We start from the raw sequence: 27062 nt of genomic DNA, 5'->3' as shown, positions 1-27062 counted from the left end.
CTGGACTTGCGGACATATGCGGTTGAACGATTTTTCTGTCCAATGTTCGCGCGGAAGCAATATCCGCTTTATTATTATTAGGAAAATATTAGTACCACCTTGGATATAGAAAATAAGTATAACGTGTTGAAGAAAAAAAAAACGTAAATTCACGGGAAGAAGCGTACTGTGACGGTGAACCCACGGAGTCAATCCGTGCTTTATTATTAGGGAAAGATATATGCACGGTTGCTGAGTTTATGTAACACCGAGAAAAACAAAAAAAAAGAAATAAAGAGGAGAAACAAGGGCACGACAAGGGCCCTTTGGTTATCAGTTTTCTTGTGTGCGCGTGCTCGTATTTGATGTGATCGATTCTGTGGGCGTGTCTTACACAAGCTCGAGAATGCGCGTGGTGTGTTCCCACACATTCAGATCCAGCCAGACGAACTGGTGCAGCTTGTGCACGGTGCACCATTCTGGCCATCTAAGAAGATGAAGAACAGAGGACTGATGACTAATCTGCTTGCTAGTTATTTGGTCCCCAGTTGCTGATGTACATGACAGTCCGGAGCTCCTCCTCCTGCTCCTGCCTCGCCTTCCTCGGTTCCTCCTCCTGGCCGCCGCCCCGCCAGCAGCGGGCGCCGCCATGGTCTTGCCGTTCCCGGCGGCCGCGGTGCCAGCGCGCTGCTGGACGCACCGGAGCGCGTGGTAGTTCCAGCGGCATAGCCCGGCGTGCCGCTCCTTGAGCGCCTCCACCGTGCCCGCGCCCATGCTCATCGCCGCCGCCCAGGACGAGGCCGTCGCCTTGCCGCCGCCGCTCGCCATCTGACAAACTGTAGGACTGCAGATATCGAGGCGCTTCTGATGCAGAGGCTGGGGATAACCTTCTTTTCGAAAAGGAAAAAAAGATATCAAGGTGCTCGACTGAGTGCTTCGTTCGTTGTTGTTGCTGTGTGTTGCTCACCTGCCTGCGAAATGGCGGTGTTCCTCACGGTAGTTTTATAGGGGATGCCGCTGTCGGCGTGTGAGCCGTAGTACGTCCCGGCCGTCGCTGCCTCTATGTAAGGGTGCGCGCATGGTTTGTGGACTCGTGGGCGGAAACCGTGTGCAGTGCCGGCGGCCTTGGCGCTTCAGGTTGTTGTCGGACGCCGAGGTCGGTCGATGCGGCGCCCCGCTTTTGCCACAAGTTGTGTGCTGCTGACACTGTGCTACTAGTACTCTTTTCGTTCGAAATTACTTGTCTTGAAAATGGATGTATCTAGAACTAAAATATGTCTAGATACATCTATTTCTGCAATAAGTAATTCCGAACGGAGGTGGTGCATCAGATGATCAGATCAGGCTTGGTGGTGGCCCATGAATTGTCTTGCTTTTAGCACACGGGAAGACAAAGATCGCTCAATCACGCAAATCTGCCAAGGTAGAGTTTATTCGACTATTCGAGGCACGCAGCGTGCGGTAATCGTCTCCCCCCTCTTAGGATATGCAAGTGATTATTAGACTAATAACAATCCACCTTTCTGCAACACCTAGGTTAAGTACTGTAGGATTTTTGGCCACATGCTCTGCTCTTGGGGAGACGCGGACGGGCAGGGAAAAACCGGAGGCCGGTGGCCATGGTTTCAACGATACCAGCCGGCCACTGCAACTGGAAAGTGGACCGTGTTGTGTCTCACTCGGTCATCACTCTGATTACCAGTAAACACGTTTACTGAACTTATTAATGTTGTCTTATTAAAAAGATCACTCTGATCATTCTTTTAGTTTAACATGTTATTTTGTCCGTTGAGCAGATTGCCGAGAAAATAAATTCAGAACAACAGGTTCGCCTCGCATGCACAGCCGGAGCGACAGAAAGCACATCTAGCAGGTCAGACTTCATCAAAATATATAATCAGAGAAGAAGAATTTGGTTGGAAGGAACGCAACGCTGGAATCTCTAAGACTCTAACGGACACCGCTTGCAGAGCGACTGGAGATGTTCGAATTGATCAAGAGAAGATGCGAGATCTTGGAGCGCAGAGTTGGGCTGCTGTGTACGGGTAGCTGAACCTGCTCTGTTTTCGGCATGCTATGCGAGTTCTTTGAGATTCAACTCCCTTGTTGTTTTCCCCTGTTCCATCCTTTCTGCAGAGTTGGACTGCTACATATAGGTAGCCGAACCTGCTCTGTTTTCGGCTTGCTTCTCAGCTTTGCGGAGTTGCTCTCCCTGTGCAACTCTCAACATTTTTCTGCCTCTTTTGATAAGGATTGGCCTTCGGCCTTTAGGAAACTAGTCACAGAAGCACAATGGCAAGGTATGGCAAGGTAGGGTGATATACAGTCGTAAATTGAGGCCGAAACTTTCATCATCATCACCGTGGTATCTTACAACGGTGGGGAAAGGGCAATCAGCCAGGTCTCAGGCCATGGCTGCATACTTTGCTCCGACGAACACAACACCTCTAGCTACTATAGTACTCCTAGTTTGGGCCCCAGCAGCTGAGGTACATGACCGTCCTCAGCCCCTCCTCGGCCTTGTCTGCTCGCCGCCTCTCCGTCACTGCCGCCGCAGAGGTCGGAAGCTGCTTCTTGCCTTGCGAGACGCCGCCGCCGCCGCGGACGTTGGCCTTTGCCTTGGCTGTCCGATGGATGGACCTGAGGGCATAGTTCCAGCGGCAGAGCCCGGCCTGGTCCTTGAGCGCCTCCACGGCGCCCACGCCCATCGCCACCATCCACGAAGCCTTCGCTGGACCAGCCATCTCCTCCCCTTCTTGTTCCCAAGTTGCTGGAGAGAAGATACTGAATTGTGATCTCTGTGTCTGTAGAGCTACTGAACTTGCGGTAGTGAAGAAAGTGTGCTGATGCTTGTTCGTTTTTTGTGGACTGCCTGAACTGATGCCTGTTTGTGTTGATGGGAGGAGGAGTGGGAGTAGCCTGGGTTTATATACGGGAGAGCCGGAGCAAAACAGCCGGCCGCCGGTGCTGGTTTTCCAGGATACCGGGTGCTTAGTTGCGCCGCACCTCTCGCTGTCGATATCCCGGTGGAGGTGGCGGCCTATCTCGCCTTGTCTAGTTTTCTTGCGGCCGAGCGGCTGGTTTTGTCCACTGGGATCGGACCAAGGCGGCAGAGTTGAGATACGAGTGATGGACGACGAAGGTGTCAAGCTTTACTCAGTAAAACTAGTATACACTCTGTTTTTAAATATAAGATGTTTTGGCAGTTCAAAATTGTGTGTAAGACTGTATTTTTCTATACAAGTACTCCCTCCGTTCGGAATTACTTGTCTCGGATATGGATGTATCTACAACTAAAATACATCTAGATACATCCATTTCTGCGACAAGTAATTCCGAACGGAGGGAGTATTAATTAAGGAAATAAGACCAGCAGAATTTCTAATAATTTTTCTTATTACTTTCAAATTATGTCGAATATCTAACAAAAGGCTGGCATATTTATTATAATCTTTTTGATGTATTATGTGCATGTCTAAATCTCTGCCATGCTCTCATGAAGGTTTGAAGGCACGCTGAAGTTCTTATAAACTATGGGTGCCTATTTAGAAGCTGTCTCAAAAATTCTTATCTATTTGTGCTAGTGATCTTTTATTTGATATAAATCAAGTAGTTATTAGATAATATTCGTACCATTTTCTCTCTTAAAAGATGTCCGATGAATGTTCATCACTTGTTCAATCCTCGTGGCATATTCACTACATCAACTTTAAGGGATATATCTTTTTTTTCACTAGCGAAAAAAAACTTGAATATATGAAATTTGTTTGTGAACTACAAAGCAATATTTGAAGACCCATGAACATTTTACTGTGAGATGACAAGAATGAAAAATCTTTCCTCAGATGAGGAAAAAAAACTCAGGCCACATCTTGATGTTGCCACAAAACTATCGAAATACTATGCATACTTGCTGGTCTCTGCACGAAAGCTTCTTCCTGGGCGCCCATACGATACACTGTGTGTGTTTGATGTGGTTGCACTGGAAGCAAACAAATTCCTGAAAAAATTGAGGGACAAGTATGAAGTGATGAGGAATTTAGCAGAATCAGAGGAGACCATCTTCGAGGGTGGCGCCAAGCTGGGGGAAGCAGCTCGAGGACATTCAACATGTGACACAGCGTTGGAAGGTGTTGGCTGATTTCTAGGCAGAGATGTTGCTCTACCTTGCGCCATGAGATAATGTTAAGGAGCACATCAAGGAGCTCGCGAATGGTGGGGAGTTCATCACGCACCTGTGGGCTTTACTCACTCATGCGGGCATCCTTGAGAGGCAGGATGATCATCAAGTTGGAAGCGTGTGACACTTCACCACCATATTGTTCTTCATGGTGGGGGTCTATACCGTTTGTTCTTCCGGGACTGTTTTCTGTTATTCTTCCTAATAAAAGTGGTATGTGTTTTATATGGGAGCAGCTGAGCAAGTACCTCGTACATCAGGTCTAGGGGTGCAGAGCGGCGCCCGAACCCGGCCCGCTTGATATACAAAATGGAAATTTTTATCTAGAGCTTTGATTCCAATACGCCAATACAATTTGTGCTAGCTTAGCACATTGGCGGGCCTTGGCGGGACGCCGCCCTGCACCCCTGCATCAGGATGTTCTCTTCGCAAGTAATTCAGGCTCGATTAATTGGTTCACGCAGCAACTGTTGGGATGTGCCGATTTTCTGACAGCAGAATGGATTCTTTTTGCCTTCGTCACAGTGGCGGAGCTTCATGTAGACCAACGGAGGCAATGGCCCCCCCTTAACTTTTACAACTATTGAAGAATATGTTCTATTTTAGGCCCAACTGGTGTTTAAACTAGAGATTAGCCCCTCCATGCTTATCAATTTGCCTCCCTTTAGCTAATGGCCGGCCCCTCTTGGATTATGCTCAAGCTCCGCCACTACTTCGTCATATGACCGCCTGCTTCATGAGTAACGATGACAAATTGTAGCACTACCATTGTTTTCTTACCTGCTGCAGATTGCAGTTAGTTTAGACAAGAGGAGGCTGGAAGCGATGCCAATCTCTGTTTCTGAAATCCTTCCGGATCATGAAAGTATGTGAAGCACCGGAAATTCGTTGGTGCTCCCAGGAGCGCGCGCTCCTGCATGCGGAAAAAAATATTTCAAAGTGTGAAAAAATTTCAAACAAAAATTTGACACATACATCTCGACATTTTATGTGTGCACGTCAAGTTTCGGACAAAACCGACATTTTTTATGGCTTGTGTAAGAAAGGCTAAAGGATGTCTTGTGAAATGCATTTTTTAACACTGGATTTTTGTCTTTTTCAAACGCGACACATAATTTGTTTGTTTTTCGCGAAACGACTTTGTGAGCATGTATAATATTCAGATGTACACGTCAAGTTTTTTGTTTGGAATTTTTTGACATTTCAAAATATGCTTAACACACATTTTAAAAACAGGAGTGCGCGCTCCCATATGCCAAAACGCCGCTGTCGTGAAGTACCGTGTCTTACACGAGCTCGAGAGTGAGCGTGCATACTGAGCTGAGCTCACATCATCCAGCCACACCAACTGGTGCGGCTAGCGCAAACCAATCTGGCCATCTTCTAAGATCTAGAGGACTGTAACTGATGACTAGTCAGCTAGCTAGTTAGTTGTTGGGTCCCCAGTTGCTGAGGTACATCATAGTCCGGAGCTCCTCCTCCTGCTCCTGCCTCGCCTTCCTCCTCGCCGCCGCCCCACCGGCAGCGAGCGGCACCTTGCCCTTGGTGCAGGCGCCGTTCCCGGCGGCCGCATTACTACCGAAGCGCTGTTGGACGCACGGGAGTGCGTGCCGCTCCTTGAGCGCCTCCACCGTGCCCACACCCACGCTCATCGCCGCCGCCCAGGACGAGAACGTAACCTTCCCGTTGCCGCTCGCCATCTGACTAATTGCACGATTCCAGGTATAGCCGAGCTCGAGTGAGTGTTTCGTTCGTTGCTGTGTGTGTAAGTTTGCTCGGCTGCTTGCCAAATGGTGGTGCACCTCACGGTAGTTTCATAGGAGATCACCAGGGAGATGCCGATGTTGGCATGGGTAACCGGCCGTCGCTAGCAAGCTGCCTCGTACGTACGTACGAGCGCGCGCGTGGTTTGTGGACTAGTCGTGGCCTCGTGGGCGGAAACCGGGTGCCTAGCTAGCTTGGCGCCTCAGGTTGCTGTCGGACGCCAGCCGAGGCTGTGAATTGCGGCGTGCAACAAGTTATGCGCTGCTGCCAGCTTGTCACTGTGCGGAAGCCAGTGTGTTATCCACTTGCTGGGAATAGTCTCTGCATCATGCAGATCTGCCAACCTAGAGTTGTTCATTCAGTCCAGCCCGAATCTTCTCCCTGTTTTGGGATCGGCAACTGATGATTAAACACTAACAATCTTCTCTCTGTTTTGGGAAGGCTAACTACACCTTCTGGCAGACGCGGACGGGCAGGGAAACCAGATCCGTAGGCCATGGTTTCCACGATACCAGCCGGCCATGACGGTCTGCTTCTTCGTGTCAGCGTTCCACTCTGTGTCCCACTCTGTCATCACTTTGATCAGAAAAAAAACGTCTATACTTAACTTATGAATGTTGTCTTAGTAAACGACATCCCTCTGATCAAGCTTTTAGTTGAACTTGGTATCGTGCCGCCCATTCAGCAGAGTGCAGATCAACGAAATTCATAACAGGTTCGCCACCAACGATCTCATCGCATGCACAGCCGGCCGACTCGAGCCACAGATACAGATCCAGCAGGTCGACTCCATGAAAATAGTAATCAGAAAAGAAGAATTTGGCTGGAAGGAACACAACACCGACATCTCTAACGGCCGCCATTTGCAGCGACCTGGAGGTGTTCGGAATGATCAGAGAAGATGTGAGTGAGATGTTGGAGGGCAGCCGGGTGTGTCACTGAGATCAAACTCCTTTTCTGTTTCCCCCCTGCTCCATCCTTTTTGTGCACGTAGCCGAAGCTGCTCTGTTTTCTCTGTATGCCTCTCTGCTTGCTTTGCTGAGTTACTCTCTCTCTCTCTCTCTGTAACTCTCAACTTTCTTCCTCTCTTGATAAAGATTGTGGCCTTTGGCCTTTTGCCCGGAAACTAGTCACATAAGCAAATGAACAAGGAGGGTGATGTAAACTCATAGCCGAAATTTTCATCATGGTATGTTTACAACCGATCATGTGGGGATTGTCACATAACATAAGCATAAGCTGCAATGAACTCAACACCCCAGCTACTAGTGCTCCTAATTTGGGCCCCATCAGCTGAGGTACATGACCGTCCCTAGCCCCTTCGCAGCCTTCTCCGCTCGCCGCCTCTCAGGCGATGTCAGGTCTCTGGCATGGGATGCCTGTCAAAACCAACATATTATTAAGTGGGATATGTGGGTTTAGTGCGATGCCTACTACTAAACGTACATTCATCTATTACAACGTAATATAATGCTGAAGCATCTTTTTGTGTGTGAGGATGATACTGAAATATTGACTCATTACACAACACAATGGTAGCATTGGATGGATCCCATGGATGGATGGTAGTACACTAAATCTCCTCTCTTCCATTGCTATAGATTTCCTCTCCATTGCTGGTACAGGACGGATCATGTGCTGCTATGCACCTTCCTCTACCTTCAGACTGCTGGCCTAATGATGCCTGTGCCTGGACAACACACAAAAAGCTCACTGTAATTGTTACTATTTGTTAGGAAATAAAGCAATCCTCGTTCCCTCCATGAAATCAGGTCACATAATAACATAAACTATTAATAGACACAAATTGTAAAAGTAGCAGATTGGCTGCCTCTAGATTTCGGTGGGCTAGCTACACTGCTTGCATTCAGAAACTGAGAATACAGTCTCTGCAGCATAATTTTATATCTGAATTCTGAATGTGAATGTGAATATTAAAATGCTCCACGGAAACAAAAACAATAGCTGAGGCGACAGTGCAACTGCTTATCATCCCAGGACAGTTACAATTACTGATATAATTCTTAGTTTTTTAGCGTGATATAATTCTCAGTTACCATCACTATTCCAAGTTCTCAAGGAAAAATTCCTTTCAGTCCTTTGCTGCAAATCAAATCAAATCACTTGTTTGACATGCCCGCAACTGCTACTGCATTTTTTTACAACGTTTTGCTTGGGACCAAAACAGATTTTTCAGCATAATTTTGAGGTAAGTTGCCTTCCTTTCCCTTACTTAATCTGGTACATTTGCATGCCTAACAGTAATATATCGACAAACCAATGCTTTGAGGCGATTAAAGTATCCACAAGATATATAGTAATGTGAAACAATCTTCATTACCTCATAATCCAAGTTACTGTCAAAACAACTCTAGTCACAAGGAAGAAGAAACATCCACTGCTATTGCTGTCAGGTGTCGGTTTCCATGGGACGTGCGCACGCAACGAGGCTCGGAACTGTCGTGAAGGGTTGTGCATAAGATCAGTGCTCCAATCTTAAGAAGAGGAGCAACCAGATGAAAATAACACATTAAGCTTCAACAAAGAAGCTCAAATCATAAAGAATCAACGAGACAAGGATGATAACACCAAGAAAACATCCACTTGACGATGTGATGACCACTGACCACGATAGGTTTTTTTCTTCTCGCAAACATAACCACTGACCACGATGTTCACCGGCGGGTCAAAATGATGCACTTTTCACCATGCCACGCCTTGTTCTTCTCCAAAATTCTAGCATGTCATGCCAAATCCTGCAAGGAACAACAGAACGAACAGTTCAGTATATGAGACTCTGTGTGCAAGAAAGAAACAACAGAATGTGCAAGAAACTACAGAATACGGTTCAGTACAGACACTGGCTCACAGGCAAAAATGGACTATACTACCAGAATGTGCCAAAAACAACAGAACCAACAATTCGGCACTGAAACTATCCCAGGCAAAGAAATAATTACTTGTAAAATGTGCAAGAAACAAAAGAACCAACAATAATAAATTTGTATGTACAGTGCAGTGTGAGTTGGAAAGATTAATTTTTTTATAACATGCATTTTAATATTCACATTCATCAGAATTCAAATGTCCAAGGAGAGACAATTAGCCACTCAGGGAAAGGTATAAATCTGCTTGATCAGGAATTACAGAATTGTGCACTCAAATTCAGCTACTCCTTGGACATTTGAACTAAATCGGCGACAATTAATATGGATTGGAGGGAGTACTTAATTTTAATTTTGGATAAGAATCACAAGGTTACATTTGAAGATATAAATGGTACGAGACAAACCTGAGGAGCTTCATTCGGCTGGCTCCCAATGGCTCCAAGTCAGCAAGGAACTCGTGCTCTGGGAGATTCGCTAGCAAATTCACCATTTGGTGACTTCCATGCTGTGGCGGAATGGATAATCTCATCTCCTTGACTTGAGGATTATCCTGTGGACTCAGCCCATACAGGAAACCTGCAACCTGTGTCCGTAGATCTGCTATGCATATCAAATTCTTCAATATATTCTTTGGCGTGATGTAAGTATAGCCAGTCCCCTGTAGACAGAATATACACACAGTCAGTAGCCATTTGACCATTGTTATTTGGCGATTTTATGGGTAAATCGAAGAACATAAATTGCTCCTCTGACCTTTATATCATCCGAGTTAACATAAATGTGGTTGACCCGGAGATACAGGTTCATAGCAGAGATGGCCCTGACACGCAAATCTGTCTTCGATGCAAATGCTGCTTGCTCATACCCTTCCTTGTCACAATAATTTGCTTTGACTTCCAAGGGATCCAACATACCCTTCCTTGCCACAATAATTAGCTTTGTCCTGCCCTAGACGGTTTTTTCCTGCCCATACACTTGTGTGGATGACCTGCAGATTATAATGCATTTTCATTCAAGTCTTCCAAGTTGTGATACTGCGCAGTATGTCATAATTGCAAGAAAACTAGAGCTAAAAGCAAAACAAAGGGAACAAACCTTCAGAAATAGTTGGTTCACCAGTTCTTGGATTGAAAATAAAGATAGCACCATTGATTGGTTTGGCCGTCAGGTTACCCTCGGTTTTGTGAATGGTAACTCCTCGATAGACATCTGTGTCATCCACAAACCATATGATTTGATTGCTGAATATCTCTCCGTGCCGTAGTTCTGTGAATACAACTCAAGACCCTTTCCTATTCTCTCCCTCAGCACATACAGAACATGATTTTACTGTCAAAAGAGAAAATAAACTAGCATGTCATTTACTGTATTAAATAAGACATTTTTTTACTACAACAGAGATATCTAGATTTGTTACAGTTAGCATGGTTATTACCATCGATCTTGTTCATTGCTTGCTGAAGGAGGGGCTTTAACCCGGGGAACCAATTACCAAAAGCAGAGTGCAAATTATAAGCTAGATCAAGTCCAATCATCACCCCTGCAAGAAATATTAATCAACATTAAGCACAGAAGACTCGGCAAGGCAAGAAATTGGCAGTCGATGGACACTCGAAATCATACCAGTCGGAGAACGGTAGATGGACAAATTATCTGTCATGTAGTCCATAAATTTTGCTCTTGCGTAACATTCTATGTCGTGTGAATCGTAATCTCCCCATCTTGGTTGCACATGAATCCAGTGCTTGTTACTGGCTTTCTGATCGAAGACATCCTTTGACTCAGAAACTAAGCTTGGTTTGGACATCTGCCCCTATGTGCAGCAAAAACAACATCTGCACATGAACTGTTCATCTTGCAACTCTTCCTTGGATGTATTGTCTCCTTCTGTACTGTCTCAATCTCCAGCACATCCTCCTGAACCAGAACTTGTCAAAGATTCATAGCAACATTTTCATGGACCTTGTGCCAAAGATGTGCACGGGAAATAGTTGGATAAACAGAACCTGCTTCTTCAGGTGTCACATATGACCCATCTTTCAAGTAGTTGTGTTGTCTCACTTGTTCTGCCTTCAGCCACAAATGAGTTAACCTTCCAAGATTTTGGCGGCAGACAGTCTTGTCAACTGTAGCACCACGCCGGATATGCTCACGACATTTGTCCACCAATCAGCCTTGGACTTCACATAATGTTGTATCGTGTTCTCAATACAGGACCTTCCAGCAGCGTCATGCCTCACTAGGATGCTGCAGTATATACTCCGGGCCTTGTTTTGCTTGATGCCCTCTGACTTTGCATTTTGCTCTACCAGAAGGCTACTGGCGAGTGATGATTCTGGCTTCAGATTGTCTTATGGTGCTGAACAAGCTACAGGCCGGAGCTAGTTGATGATTCGACATCCATTGCTCTTCAGATTCGGAGTTGGTTTATCTCTCATGTTAATCGTATCTGTAGTAAGAATGTACAAGAATCTGTTGTGATACTCCAAGCCCTCGGCGCATTCGAAACCAGCCGTGCCGAAGGTCGGCAGCATATCCATTGAAACTAGGTGTAGACCTAAAATCTCATACTCCACCAAACATCTTTGACTATCTCCTCAAGCCCACAATCACCTAACTGATCCAGCTAAAATCTCATAATCCATCGTAAAATTGGGTTCAAGATCATAATCACCTAACTAAATCCAAATTCCTCAAAAATAATTAAAAATCTGTTTATCCACTAATAAAATAATCAAATCTCACAATCCACCAAACATTTTTTACTATCTCCTCAAGATCACAATCAACTAATTAAATCGATCAAAAACTCATAATCCATCATAAACTTTGCTTCAAGATCAAAATCACCTAACTAAATCCAAATTATTTCAAGATTAATTAAAAATATGTTTATCCACCAATATAATAATAGTCATGCTCATACTAGACCTAAAATCTCATAATCCACCGAACATCTTTGACTATCTCCTCAAAATCACAATCACTTAAGTAGATCCACCAAAAACTCATAATCCAACGTCAAATTTGCTTCAAGATGACAATCACCTAACTGAATCCAAATTGTTTCAAGATTAGCAAAATATATGTTTATCCACCAATATAATATAGCCATGCTCATACTAGACTTAAAATCTCATAATCCATCGAAGATCTTTAACTATCTCCTCAAGATGACAATCGACAAACTAAATCCACCAAAAACTCGTAATCCATCGTCAAATTTGCTTCAAGATCACAATCACATAAGTAAATCCAAATTCTTCCAAGATTAATTGAATATATGTTAATCCACCAATATAAAAGTAGGCATGCCCATACTATACCTAAAATCACATAATACACCAAACATCTTTGACCATCTCCTCAAGACCACAATTACCTAACTAAATCCATCTAAAATCTCATAATCCATTGTGAAATTGGTTCAAGATCACAATCATGTAACTAAATCAAAATTGCTCCAAGATTAGTTAAAGATCTGTTTATCCACCAATAGAATAATAGTCATGCTCACTTACTAGCCTAAAATCTCATAATCCATCAAACATCTTTGAGTGTCTACTCAATAGCACAATCACCTAACTAAATCCACCAATAATCTTATAATCCACCATGAAATTTAGTTGAAGATCACAATCACCTAATAAACTCTAAATTGTTCCAAGATTTAACTAAATATGTGTTTATCCAATAATATAATAATCATCATGCTCATCCTTTAACCTTAAAAACTCATAATCCACCTAACATCTTCTCAAGATTATAATCACCTACCTAAATCAACGTAAAATTTTGTAAGTCACCGTGCATTTTTGTTCAAGATCACAAGCACCTAACTAAATATAAATTGTTGCAAAATTCCTTGAAGATTTGTTTATTCGATAATATAATAATCACCATGCTCACCTAATAGGCCTAAGATCTCATAATCTCCCGAACATCTTTGACTATCTTCTCAAGATCACAATCACCTAACTAAATCTACCTAAAATCTCATAATTCACTGATAAATCTGCTTCACGATCACAATCACATAACTAAATCTAATGTGTTCCAAAATTAATTGAATAATCTGTATATCCACCAATATAATGATCACCATGCTCACGTACTAGACCTAAAATCTCATAATCAACCGAACACAATCACCTAACTAAATCCAAAGTGTTCCAAGATTAATTGAAGATTTGTTTATCCATCAATATAATAATCACATTACTCACGTGCTTCACCTAACTAAATCCACCAATAATCTTATAATCCACCATGAAATTTAGTTGAAGATCACAATCACCTAATAAACTCTAAATTGTTCCAAGATTTAACTAAATATGTGTTTATCCAATAATATAATAATCATCATGCTCATCCTTTAACCCTAAAAACTCATAATCCACCTAACATCTTCTCAAGATTATAATCACCTACCTAAATCAGCGTAAAATTTTGTAATTCACCGTGCATTTTTGTTCAAGATCACAAGCACCTAACTAAATATAAATTGTTGCAAAATTCCTTGAAGATTTGTTTATTCGATAATATAATAATCACCATGCTCACCTAATAGGCCTAAGATCTCATAATCTCCCGAACATCTTTGACTATCTTCTCAAGATCACAATCACCTAACTAAATCTACCTAAAATCTCATAATTCACTGATAAATCTGCTTCACGATCACAATCACATAACTAAATCTAATGTGTTCCAAAATTAATTGAATAATCTGTATATCCACCAATATAATGATCACCATGCTCATGTACTAGACCTAAAATCTCATAATCAACCGAACACAATCACCTAAATAAATCCAAAGTGTTCCAAGATTAATTGAAGATTTGTTTATCCATTAATATAATAATCACATTGCTCACGTGCTAGACCTACAATCTCATAGTCCACCAAATATTTTATACAGCTCCTCAAGACCACAATCACCTAACTAAATCCACCAAAAACTTATAATCCTTCGTCAAATTTGCTTCAAGATCAATCACCTAGCTAAATCCAAATTAATTGAATATATGTTTATCTACCAACATAATAGTAGTCATGCTCACACTAGACCTAAAAGGTCATAATCCATCGACCATCGTTAACTATCTCCCCAAGATCACAATCACGTAACTAAATCCACCTAAAATATCATACTCCCTCTAGTACCAAGTTAGTACAAACTTAAGTCATTTATTTTAGGACGGAGGGAGTAATTCACTAACAAATTTGCTTAAAGATCACAATGTCCTAACTAAATCAAAGTGTTCCAAGATTAACTAGAGATATGTTTATCCACCAATATAATATTCACCATTCACACGTATTAAATCTAAAATCTCATAATCCACCATGAAATTGGGTTTGAGATGACAATCACCTAACTAAATCCAAATGGTTCCAGGAATAATTAAATTAAATCTCAAAAACTGTTTATCCTCTAACAGAATAATCAAATCTCATAATCCACCGAACATTTTTTACTACATCCTCAAGATCACAATTGCCTAATTAAATCCATCAAAAACTCATAATCTATCGTCAAATTTGCTTCAAGATCAAAATCACATAACTAAATCCAAATTATTTCAAGATTAATTGAAAATATGTTTATCCACCAATATAATAGTAGTCATGCTCATACTAGACCTAAAATCTCATAATCCACCTAACATCTTTGACTATCTCCTCAGGATCAGAATCACCTAAGTAGATCCACCAAAAACTCATAATCCATCGTCAAATTTGCTTCAAGATGACAAGCACCTAACTAAATCCAAATTGTTCCAAGAATAACGAAAGATGTGTTTATCAACCAATATAATATAGCCATGCTCATACTAGACTGATAATTTCATAATCCATCGAACATGTTTAACTATCTCCTAAAGATCATAATCATCAAACTAAATCCACCAAAAACTCATAATCCACCACACATCTTTGACTATCTCTTAACTAAATCCAAAATGTTCCAATTAATTGAAAATATGTTTATCCACCAACATAATCACCATTCTCATATACTAGACCTAAAATCTCATAATCCACCAAACATTTTTGACCATCTCCTCAAAACCACAACCACGTACTTGAATCCATCAAAAACTCATCGTCAAATTTGCTTCAAGATGACAATCACCTTACTAAATCCAGAAATTCAAGATTAATTGAAAATATGTTTATCAACCAATATAGTAGTAGTCATGCTCATACTAGTCCTAAAACCTCATAATCCATCAAACATCTTTGTCTATCTACTCGAGATCACAATCACCTAACTAAATCCATCAAAACCTCATAATCCATCATCAAATTTGCTTCAAGATGACAATCACCTAAATAAATCCAAATTGTACCAAGATTAACTAGATATGTTCATTTATTCATATAATGTAGACATGCTTATATTATATCTAAAATCTCATAATTCATGGAGCAACTTTGACTATCTTCTCGTGATGAGAATCACCTAACTGAATCCAGGCTAAGGTATCATAATCCATCATGAAATTTGGTTTAAAAATCACAATCACCTAACTAAATCCAAAATGCTCCAAGATTAATTGAAGATCTGTTTATCCACCAATATAATAATCACCGTTCTCACGTACTGGACCTAAAATCTCATAATCCACCAAACATTTTTCAATCTCTCCTCAAGATCACAATCACCTAATTAAATCCATCAAAAACTCATAATCCATCGTCAAATTTGTTTCAAAATCAAAATCACATGACTAAATCCTAATTATTCCAAGATTAATTGAAAATATGTTTATCCACCAATATAATAGTAGTCATGCTCATACTAGACCTAAAAATCTCATAATCCACGGAACATCTTTTGAATATCTCCTCAAGATCACAATCGCCTAAGTGGATCCATCAAAAACTAATAATACATCATCAAATTTGCTACAAGATGACAATCACCTAACTAAATCCAGATTGTTCCAAGATTAACGGAAGATATGTTAATCAACCAATATAATATAGCCATGCTCCTGCTAGACTTAAAATCTCATAAGCCACCGAGCATCATTAACCATTTCCTCAAGATCACAATCACCGAACTAAATCCACCAAAAACACATAATCCACTGAACATCTTTGACTATCTTCTCAAAACCACAATGACCTAACTAAATCCACTAAAAACTCATAACCATCATCAAATTTGCTTGAAAATGATAATCACCTAACTAAATCCAAGTTGTTTCAAGATTAATTGAAGATATGTTTATCACCAACATAAAAGTAGTCATGCTCATACTAACCCTAAAATCTCATAATCCACTGAACATCTTTGACTATCTCCTCAAAATCACAGTGACCTAACTAAATCCAGTAAAAACTCATAAACCATCACCAAATTTGTTTCAAGATAAACACCTAACTAAATCGAAGTTCTTTCAACATTAATTAATGATTGTTTATCCACCAACATAATATTAGGCATGCTCATACTAGACCAAAAATCTCATAATCCACCAAACATATTTGACTATCTCCTCAAGATCACAATCGCCTAACTAAAACCACTGGTAAATTTGCTTTAAGATCACAATCACCTACCTAAATTCAAATTATCTCTAGATTAATTGAAAATATGTTTATCCACTAATATAATAGTAGTCATGCTCATACTAGAACCAAAATTTCATAATCCACCGAGCATCTTTGACTATCTCCATATTATCACAATCACCTAATAAGTAGATCCACCAAAAACTCATAATCCATTGTCAAATTTGCATCAAGGTGACCATCACCTAACTAAATCCAAATTGTTCTAAAATTAACGGAAGATATGTTTATCCACCAATATAGTATAGCCATGCTCATTATAGACTTAAAATCTCATAATCCACCGAACATCTTTCACAATCTCCTAAAGATCACAATCACCAAACTAAATCCACCAAACAACTTTGACCATCTCTTAACTAAATCCAAATTGTTCCAAAATTAATTGAAAATCTATTTATACACCAAAATAACCACCATTCTAATGTACTAGACCTAAAATCCCATAATCCACCGAACATTTCGACAATTTTTTCAAGTTAAGGATGACAATGGGTAGGGTATGCGTGGGTACAGCCTCCTACCCAAACCCATACCCATAGAAACTTTCTATACCCACCCATTTCAATACCCATGGGCACAAATTGACACCCATGCCCATACCCATCGGATACCCTATACCCAATGGGTACAACATAGAGCATTTAAGTTTTTAAGTAGTGAAATGAGTGTAAAATTCAATGGGCGATCTGTCCAGTACCGATGCGACCTCCTCAGGTGGGCGGCTAATTCTTTCAAACCATCTGCTAAAGGTTGTAACAATCCGAACGATCCCACTACATCAGGACCCTTTCGACGTTGCACAAAAGCCATTACTTTACGTTCAGCTAGCACTAAAAAGGCTACTCCTAGTAGAAGTGGTAGAATTAAACAAAGTATTTCCGCTGGAACAGCTATGTACGTTTTTTGATTTTCTATTCACTCGTGATCGGGCCTGACCTGGTCGACCCGATCAAACTATTTCACTTATGATCTGGCCTGGTTGACCCAATCATGATATTGAAGGATGGGACCTTTTATCGAAAAACTCCGGATCCCGAGAAGTTTTGAAGATGGTGCTCCTGTTACGTTACTTCGAATGGAATCCTCACTTGACTAAGCATAAGGGAGTACGATAAGCGGTTGGTGGAAGCCCGACATAGTGGGAGGCGGCAGCAAAAACTGGGGATTGCTATTTCAAGAATTGGCCAAGTGTGCGTTGGTGATCAGTTGAGATTTCATCATTTCGAGGAGTCACATAGGACATAGGAGTGCAAGCTGGTTGTTGCGAGCCTATGAGCTATGGTTGGTTTAGGGGATGAGGGATTGAGAGTTGGGCCATAGGAGTTGGATGTTGGCCCCACATGTCATAGGAGTTATTTTTATTTATTATTTTTTTCTGGGTATCTAATGGGTTACCCATGGGCGCAATCTAATATCCATGCCCTACCCATATATTTTGCGGGTATGGATACCCATTACTCATGGGTACAAAATTTTGCCAAGTCTTGCACTCTTGCCCATGCCCGTTGTTTTGGGGTAGGGTACCCACGTATACCCATACCCATGGGCAAAACTGCCATCCCTGCCTCAAAGTCACAACCACGTACTATCAAAAACTCAACCCGTCATCAAATTTGCTTCAAGATCATAATCCCCTAACTAAATCCAAAAAATTCAAGATTAGTTAAAAATATGTTCATCAACAAATATAGTAGTAGTCATGCTTATATTAGTCCCAAAACCTCAAAATCCACTGAATCTTTGTCTATCTATTCAAGATCACAATCACCTAACTAAATCCATCAAGATCCCATAATCCATCATTTTGCTTCAAGGTGACAATCACCTAAATAAATCCAAATTCTTCCAAGATTAACTGAAGATATGTTTATTTATTCATATAATAGTAGACATGCTTATACTATATCAAAAATCTCATAATCCATGGAACATCTTTGACTATCTTCTCAATATGACAATCACCTAAGATATCATAATCCATCATGAAATTTGGTTTAAAAATCACAATAACCTAACTAAACCCAAAGTGTTCCAATATTAATTGAAGGTTTGTTTATCCACCAATATAATAATCACCATTCTCACGTACTAGACCTAAAATCTCATTATCCACCAAACATTTTAGAATATCTCCTCAAGATCACAATCACCTAATTAAATCTATTAAAAACTCATAATCCATCGTCAAATTTGCTTCAAGATTAAAGTCACGCAACTAAATCCAAATTATTTCAAGATTTTAATTGAAGATATGTGTATCCACTAATATAATAGTAGTCATGCTCATGATAGACCTAAAATCTCATAATCCACTGAACATCTTTGACTATGGCACAAGATCACAATCACCTAAGTAGATCCACCAAAAACTCATAATCCATCGCCAAATTTGCTTCAAGATATAATATAGCCAAGCTCATATACTATACTTAAAATCTCATAATCCACCTTTGTCTTGGTTCGCTTTGGTACTTCCTTGAGATCTTCTTGCTCGTGCTACTCTTACCGATGAGCGCACTATTGAGACTTCTATGAAGTCAACATCCACCTTTGTGTCCACCTTCATTCCCTGCCAGTCTAGATGGGCATCCTTTGCCTTGCTGCGGGTTGCTAAGGGTGCTGTCTCAATCCCACATCCCGTGTTCCCTTGTTGTGCGACACCATAACCACACGCTCGAGCACCACCAATGGTGAGCAGGAGCTCGGACAGTCGACGCGTACCTGGATTATGCACGGCGAGCCGAGGACAAGGCGCTACCTAAAGCCGGGGCCAAGGGCGCACAGTAGGAGAACCTGGGGTGCTTAATCAAGTGCGTGACCCACAACCTGCAAACAGGAGAAGAACACCAATCCGGATCGGAAGGGTACGGAGAGTGCACAGGCACGTGGGATGCTAGATCAAGTCCCTCTGTTGCCACCGCCGCCAGTCTCTGCCTCTGTTGCCTTGTCTACCGATTATTTTCAGTAGTAGCATCATCGCCTTGGGCCACTTGTGATCTCTCATCCTTAGTTTGACATGGTCTTCTTGGATCCATCTCCGACGATGTCTCTAAACCGTCAAGGTTGTCGGCTATGTAAACATGTCTCTAAACCACAAGCCGCAAACAGGAGAAGAACACCAATCCGGATCGGGGCACGTGGGATGCAGGATCAAGTCCCTCTATTGCCACTGCCGCCAGTCTCTGCCTCTATTGCCTTGTCTACCAGTTATTTTCAGTAGTGGCATCATCGCCTTGGGTCACTTGTGATCTCTCATCCTTAGTTTGACGTGGCCTTCTTAGATCCGTCTCCGACGATGTCTCTAAACCGTCAAGGTTGTTGGCTATGTAAACATGTCCAATTACCTTACTCATAACGAGACAGTGTCTCGGCGTCCTTTTCACCTTGTTCACTCTTATGTCAGGGGTCCATCTCCCTTTGCCTCGAAAGGAGGTCATCACTAGTGACTTCTCTCGACACACCTGGATATACTTTATTTCTTCTCGTAGTGAGGTCTTATCTATAAGCGTTTTGCTGCCATGGTTCATACTCAGTTCTCTACGCCTATTTGTGTGTTCTGTGATGACTATGGTGGGAGGTATATATCCCAAGCTGTTGCGTGGAATCCTTGCTGAGCAGGGTACTCTTGCATTCGGTTCTCTTATCCAGGTGCACATGCTCAGAATGGCATGACTGAGTGCAAGCATCGTCACCTTCTTGGGACGGCTCGTCCGTTGATGGTCATTGCCTCTCTTTCCTCGCACTTTTGGGCCAAGTCTGTCTCCACTTCCATCTATCTCATCAACCTTCGACAATCCACTGCTCTGCAGGGTGGCACGACTTTGATCATTTCCTGATTATTCAACGCTTCAAATGTTTGGTTGTGTTTGCTATGTCCTTGCCCCACGTGAATGCACCAAACTGACTGCTCAGTCCGTTGTGTGTGTCTTCTTAGAATACCACTATGAGCATAAGGGATATCGCTATTGGGATCATGTTGGTCGCAGGATGACTATTTCTCGGGATATGACTTTTGATGAGTCTCGTCCCTACTACCCGCGTCCATCTTCCTCTACCTTTTCAGTGGACTCTTTCCACAATTTTCCCGACACTCCTATCACTCCTGTTGAGCCCTTATCCATTCGTCATACTACTCCTGCTTCTCCGACTATTGCAGAGCCAACACCATCATCTCCTATGATTTCCTCACCTCATTTATCACAGGATTCTACACCATCATCACCAGTGGCTTCCTTGTCTCCATCACCTTAGTTTATCCCGATGATTTCAGCTCGTATTCTTCCATCTTTTCCTCACTTTTATACACATCATCCGCATGTTGTGGATGCGTCTACTGATGTGCCATCTTCCCTGCCTCGGCCTACTTATGACTTGCTTCCTCGTTCGCTTTCGTCTGTTGACCGCCTTGGTCTTCCAAGCGTTGGGCTGTTGTTCTTGAGCCGATTTCTTATCATCACGTTGTTCATACCAAGTGGCACCTTGCAATAGCAAAGGAGATTGCTGCTCTTGAGCACATCGGCAAGTAGGACATTGTTTCTCTTCCTCCTCGTGTTCGTCCCATCACTTGGTGGGTCTACAATGTTATGACTCGCTCTGATGGTTCTTGAGCGTTACAAAGCTCGTCTTGTGGCTCGTAGCTTTCAGCAGATTATGAGTCCTGATTACAATGAGACTTTTTGCTCGTGCAAACCATATGACCACTGCTCGCACACTTCTTGTTGTGGCCTCTATTGGCCACGGGTCTGTCTCGGCTTGATGTTAAGAATGCCTTTCTTAATGGTGAGCTGCATGAGGAGGTTTACATGCAACCACCACCTGGGTATTCTGCTCCGGACGACATGCTTCATTGTCTTCATCGCTCTCTCTATGTCTTTAAGCAAGCCCCTTGTGCCTAGTTTGAGTGTTTTGCCTCTGGGGTGGTTGTTGCTGGTTTTCAGCGAGTACTCATGATCCTACGTTGTTTGTCCACCTTTCTGCTCTTGGTAAGAGTCTTCTTCTATATGTTGATGACATGATCATCACGGGCAAAGACCCTGGGTATATTATTTTACCTTTGTGATGACACGTCTTAGTAAGGAGTTTCTTATGTCTGATTTTGGCCATCTTTGCTACTTTCTTGAGTTTCGGGTCTCTTCTTGCTCAAAGTTAATAATCCAGGATCTTCTTGCTCTTGTTACTCTTACTGATGAGCGCACTGTTGAGACTCCCATGGAGCTCAATGTTCACCTCCGTGCTACTAATGGAGCTTAATGATCTAACGCTTTATCGTCATCTTGTTGGGAGTCTTGTCTATCTAGCTGTCGCTCTTAACTAAATCCATAGTGTTTCAAAATCAATTGAAGATTTGTTTATCCACCAATATAATCACCATTCTCACATACTAGACCTAAAATTTGACTATCCACCGAACATTTTAGAACATCTCCTCAAAATCACAATCACACAATTGAATCTATCAAAAACATATAATCCATCGTCAAATTTGCTTCAAGACCACAATCACCTAACTAAATCCATCAAAACCTCATAATCCATAATCAAATTTGCTTCAAGATGACAATCACCTAAATAAATCCAAATTGTTCCAAGATTAACTGAAGATATGTTTATTTATTCATATAATAGTAGAAATGCTCATACTATATCTAAAATCTCATAATCCATGGAACATATTTGACTATCTTCTAAAGATGACAATCACCTAATTAAATCTAGGCTAAGATATCATAATCTATTGTGAAAGTTGGTTCAAAATCACAATCACCTAACTAAATCTAAAGTGTTCCAAGATTAATTGAAGATTTGCTTATCCACCAATAAAATAATCACCATTCCCAAGTACTAGACATAAAATCTCATAATCCACCGAACACTTTTGACTATCTCCTCAAGATCACAAGCACCTAATTAAATCCATCAAAAATTCATAATCCATTGTCGAATCTGCTTCAAGATCAAAATTACATAAAAAATCCAAATTAATTCAAGATTAATTCAAAATATGTTTATTCACCAATATAATAGTAGGCATGCTCATACCAGACCTAAAATCTCATAATCCATCAAAAATCTTTGACTATCTCCTCAAGATCACAATCACCTAAGTAGAGGCACAAAAACTCATAATACATCATCAAATTTGCTTCAAGATGACAATCACCTAACGAAATCCAAATTGTTCCAAGATTAATGGAAGGTATGTTTATCAACCAATATAATATAGTCATGCTCATACTAGACTTAAAATCTCATAATCCACCGAACATCTTTGACTATCTTCTCAAGATTGCAATCACCTAACTAAATCCAGGCTAAGATATCATAATCCTCCATGAAATTTGGTTCAAAATCACAAGTACCGAACTAAATTTATATTGCTCCAATATTAATAAAAGATATTTATCCACAAATAGAATAATCATCATGCTCACCGACTAGCCCTAAAATCTCATAATCCACCAAACATTTTTTACTATCTCCTCAAGAGCACAATCACATAACTAAATCCACCTAAAATCTCATAATGCTCCATAAAATTTGGTCAAAACCATAATGACTTAACTAAATACATTCTTGTAATACTAATTGAAGATTCATTATTCAACAATATAATAATCACCATCCTCACGTAGTAGACTAAAATCCCATAATCACCATGAAATTTAGTTAAATATCACAATCACCTAACCAAAGCCAAATTGTTCGCAGATTAATTAAATATATGTTTATCCAACAATATAATAATCATCATGCTCACCTACTAGCTCTAGAATCTCATAATGCACCAAACATTTTTAACTATCTCCTCAAGATCACAATCACCTAACAAATCCACATGAAATCTCATAATCCACCATGCAATTAGCTTCAAGATAACAATCACCAAACTAAATCTAAATTGTTTCAAGATTAATTAAAGATATGTCCATCAATATAATAATCGCCACGCTCACCTACTAGCCCTAAAATCTCATAATCCACCGTATATCTTTGACTACCATCTCCTCAGTATCACTTCTACATCACCATCAAACTACCTCATCTTTTAATTGACAAAAACCATTTTTGTATGGCAACCCAACTTGGTGCATACATTGGGAGCTTAAGGGTGTAACATGATAGAGTCACAAAATCACAATCTCATGTAGGGCTTCATTCCAATCAGAAGTTGTTAGTGCTTAATGGGTCCTCTTGCAATTCCATAAGTTAAGTACATCAGCATAAGTCCATGCTATCACATCCTTGATAGTTAGGCTGGGTTTCTTGGGTTAGGTTTGGTTTAGAGAAAGGCTTAAGCTTGAGAGAGAGGAGAAACTCCGACTAAGTTGAAGTTTGTACAATTGAAGATGCAAGCCTTTGCATCTTGAAGGTCTCTTGGTGATAGGTCTATACAACTTGAACAATCGAACAAAAGTTTTCTCAAGTACAATGCAAGTATAGAGTCCACTTGATGGTACATAATTTCCCATGATTGATGTTTGTCCATTCTCGTCACAGTGTATAGGGTATCCACCTAGCGAGGGATGTACACTAGACAGACCAAGATACTATGTTCAACATCGTCCCATATTGGGGTAATGTGCTAAGATTCTTCCAAAGTCCTAGGATTTATATGACTCGCATGGCTAAGCACTATTAAACTTGCACCTATGACCCACATTTATTTGTGACCAGTGGGTATGTGGTCCTCCAGTTAGAAATGAGGGGTTTTAAGAATGTCAAAGGGGGTGTCAATATCAAGCACATAGGGCATAGCTAAACCCCAGCTAATTTACTTAGCATAGCAATACTAGTAAACAATACTTTATGCATGCAAAATAATTTTAAGTGTGTAATGCAAATATGGGCTCAATATGATCAAAGTAGGTTGCTTGCCTCGCTCGGCAAAGTCTTCAATGCTTCTTCGAAGGGATAGTGTTTGTGATGATTACTTCTTGAAACAAACCACTTGATAATCTCTCGATGGCGGGTGGGCTAAAAAGGGGATGTGAAAACACTTGTAAGAAATCAGAGCTAAACATGTTAACACAGAATAACAGAATAAAACATATGATTCAAATTCGAGTTCAATGATTGCATCTCGGCCTTTTCTAATGAACAGAAATTGCAGCAAGGCAGCATAATTATTCCAATCTCTATTGAAGGTTTGCACTTTGGGTTCACATTTCCATGACGCGAATCTAAAGCCACAAATGAGTTTAAACCAAATTTTGCATAGCATCAACGATTTGGTAATTTTCACCACTGAATTCTATTGAAGATATTGTATCCATCCAGATTTGTAGTTTAGATTCGACATACAATGTTTGACTATACCAGCACACTGCGCACTTTCTGAATTGCTTGCACGAACTGGTGTAGACTCTAGTTCCATCAAACTCTCAGCTCGATGGAACAAGTCTGTAACTTGGCATATAGTGCGGTGATGGGCCTTTCCCATAGCAAAGCAGGTTTAGTAGTTAATCTAGCATACTTCCTAGTACTAGACAAATTATGGAATGGGCATAAAAAACAGTGTACCTAAACAGCATGTGTACAGCATGCATAGACTTCTCTTGCTCCTTGATGCAGCATCTCATCTCCTTTGGCAATAGTTCCTAATTTAATTGTGATAGTCTTATTAGGATATTCATTCAGAAGCAAAGATTGTCAAAAGGAAGCTACTTTTGGTATGCAACAAGATGTTGTAATTTACTTTCCCAGTTGTCAAACATGAATGTGGAACACTTCAGCATGTTTCCAAGTTTAAACTATATTGCGAGTCATATGACTTGTATCCACACCTTATTAAATAAAATTAACTAACTATATAATATTTAGTTTCTGCGTTTAATCATTGTATTAAATCATGGCTCAACTGCCACTCTGTGAGATGGTCAATCTTAGAATTATGTTTCCTACAACTTAAATGGGATAACTTACCTGCTGTATCAATCATATCATCCATCACAACAGACACTTTTCCTCTTAACATCTCCAATCAGATTCATTACCTGCAATAAATGCACAAGACAAGTTGTGCTTGTTTAATCTGACAGAGCTGATCACACAAAAGCACAGAAAAATAAAACTAGCATGCACCTTGTGAAGCAGCACATCTCCATATGCAATATACATTTCCAGCAGATTGACTAGCAGTGGATAAACCGTAACCAACTACAAAAGAGCCTCGATGAGTATTTTCTTACTATGCATCCTAGTTAGCTGCTCATATACCCACTGTGGACAAGAATGTAAAACAAGTTAAGCCGTTCTTCCACTCGCGCCCATTAATCCAGCTATAATACTACTTGTTGCCTCGGCAACATTGTGTCCATGCCTTCTTTTGTCTACAATTGTTAGAGGTGCATCTGCTTTTTGGCAAAAGTGTGTGCTCTGGCAACGCCACCAACATCGGGCGAAACCACCACCAAGTCATTCGAACAAATTGTCTTGCTGGTGAAGTAATCAAGAATCACCGGCTTGACAGATCAATGAGGCAAAGACAGAAACAGTTATGAATGATAGATATCACATGCCAGTTTTGAAGTACTTGATCAACTGAAGCAACGCTGTTCAGGAAGGAATAAGACTAGGATTACCCACAGACATGATTTACTTTTGTGGATTTTTTCACTCCGTGCACTATGCTGGACGCAGACGGAAGTTTTTCACTGGAGAAGCATTGTGTAGGTTTCAGATTTCCTCACAAAATAGTTTGCCTGAATGCAAACGCTTCATGTCTGTTCAACTAGGATTACTCACGGCTACAATCAGATTGTGTTCGTCTAGTATTACTCACAGCTAGAATCAAGACCTAAGGCCGCACAGCAGGCCTCCACATGGGAGGTTGAGGAGGGAGAAAAGCAAGCACACGCAATTCAATCGCCGGAATCCGCGGCCTCAGACGAGACGAGATGAGAGGAGAGGAGGGGAACGCTAGCCGGACCTGCGTGGAGATGTGGGCGACGTCGACGCCCTGAGAGATGAGGGCGAGAAGTGCTTGGGCGCGTCGAACTTGTCGCCGTCGAAGCGGGAGTCGAGGAGCGCCGGGACGGCGCCATCGTCCGGGTCGTCGTGGAGGTGCGCGTCCGCCCCACCGCCCGCGGCGTTGCCGTGCCGCTGGCCCGCATCCCAAACATCCCCGAATCGCGCCCTCGTCGAACGCGGCGGCGAGGCGGCGCGGTGCGAATCTCGGCGGCCGTCGCGTTTCGCCGGGTAGATGCGTACCGGGCCGAACTTGACATATAACCTGGGCCGTCACTGGGTAGTATTTTCTGTGGGCCTGGTCCATGTATATCCATCCGGGCGGCGGCCTGCTACTAGTGGGGTACCGGTTGTTAATTCATTTTTCTCCTTTTAAAGCTTTATTGTTCTTTTCAAAACATGTTTGAAAATGTGAAAAATTGTTTGGTATAATAAAAAATATTGATTTCATATATTGTTTAGAATTTTAAAAATGTTGTGAAACTTCAAAAAATGATCCCATTTTCGATGTGTTTTGTTCACAAATTTAAGAAATGTCTGTGTGTTCAAAAATAGTTGATAAATTTTTCTAAAAGTATGTGGCTAGCCATTTATGTTCAAAGTTGTCGTCAATTTTTGGAAATTTGCTAACAATATTAGAGAAATTGTTCGAGTTCATAAAATTTTCATACACAATTTCAAATTTCAAAATT

The 27062-nt window shown here is 41.2% G+C and overlaps 1 protein-coding gene, 1 long non-coding RNA gene and 1 pseudogene across 9 annotated transcripts; all 3 read right to left on the bottom strand.

Annotated features, from left to right (window-relative positions):
• Nucleotides 1-210: 210 nt before the first annotated feature.
• LOC123186442 (uncharacterized) lies at nucleotides 211-1087 on the bottom strand (annotated as a pseudogene).
• Nucleotides 1088-2290: 1203 nt separating this feature from the next.
• Nucleotides 2291-2871, bottom strand: LOC123190896 (uncharacterized). Its single transcript, XM_044603621.1, has one exon. The coding sequence runs from the start codon at nucleotides 2721-2723 to the stop codon at nucleotides 2445-2447; it is 279 nt and encodes a 92-aa protein (XP_044459556.1). The 5' UTR covers nucleotides 2724-2871; the 3' UTR covers nucleotides 2291-2444.
• A 4213-nt stretch (nucleotides 2872-7084) lies between these two features.
• On the bottom strand, nucleotides 7085-26616 carry LOC123190895 (uncharacterized). 8 transcript variants are annotated; one of them, XR_006496615.1, is made up of 12 exons: nucleotides 26333-26616; nucleotides 25486-25560; nucleotides 25327-25397; nucleotides 24925-25001; nucleotides 10435-24378; nucleotides 10247-10351; nucleotides 9907-10140; nucleotides 9565-9799; nucleotides 9216-9469; nucleotides 8551-8679; nucleotides 8265-8380; nucleotides 7085-7613 (listed from the first exon to the last, which is right to left on the bottom strand). It is a non-coding gene; the product is annotated as an uncharacterized lncRNA (long non-coding RNA). The 8 variants fall into 8 exon arrangements; XR_006496617.1 differs by lacking the exon at nucleotides 26333-26616 and having other exon boundaries at nucleotides 7085-7302; nucleotides 7370-7613; nucleotides 25486-26324; XR_006496618.1 differs by lacking the exon at nucleotides 26333-26616 and having other exon boundaries at nucleotides 7085-7302; nucleotides 7448-7613; nucleotides 25486-26324.
• Between the last annotated feature and the right edge of the window lie 446 nt (nucleotides 26617-27062).

This window comes from Triticum aestivum, chromosome 2A (genome assembly GCF_018294505.1).
Source record: "Triticum aestivum cultivar Chinese Spring chromosome 2A, IWGSC CS RefSeq v2.1, whole genome shotgun sequence".
NCBI classification, from domain to species: Eukaryota; Viridiplantae; Streptophyta; class Magnoliopsida; order Poales; family Poaceae; genus Triticum; species Triticum aestivum.
The sequence above is the reverse complement of the archived record's forward strand: the minus strand, read 5'-3'. Positions and strand labels throughout refer to the sequence as shown.

What these genes read in the sequence shown, in the direction of transcription:
- LOC123190896 (XM_044603621.1), bottom strand. Translation starts at nt 2,723, where the DNA reads ATGGCTGGTCCAGCGAAGGCTTCGTGGATGGTGGCGATGGGCGTGGGC.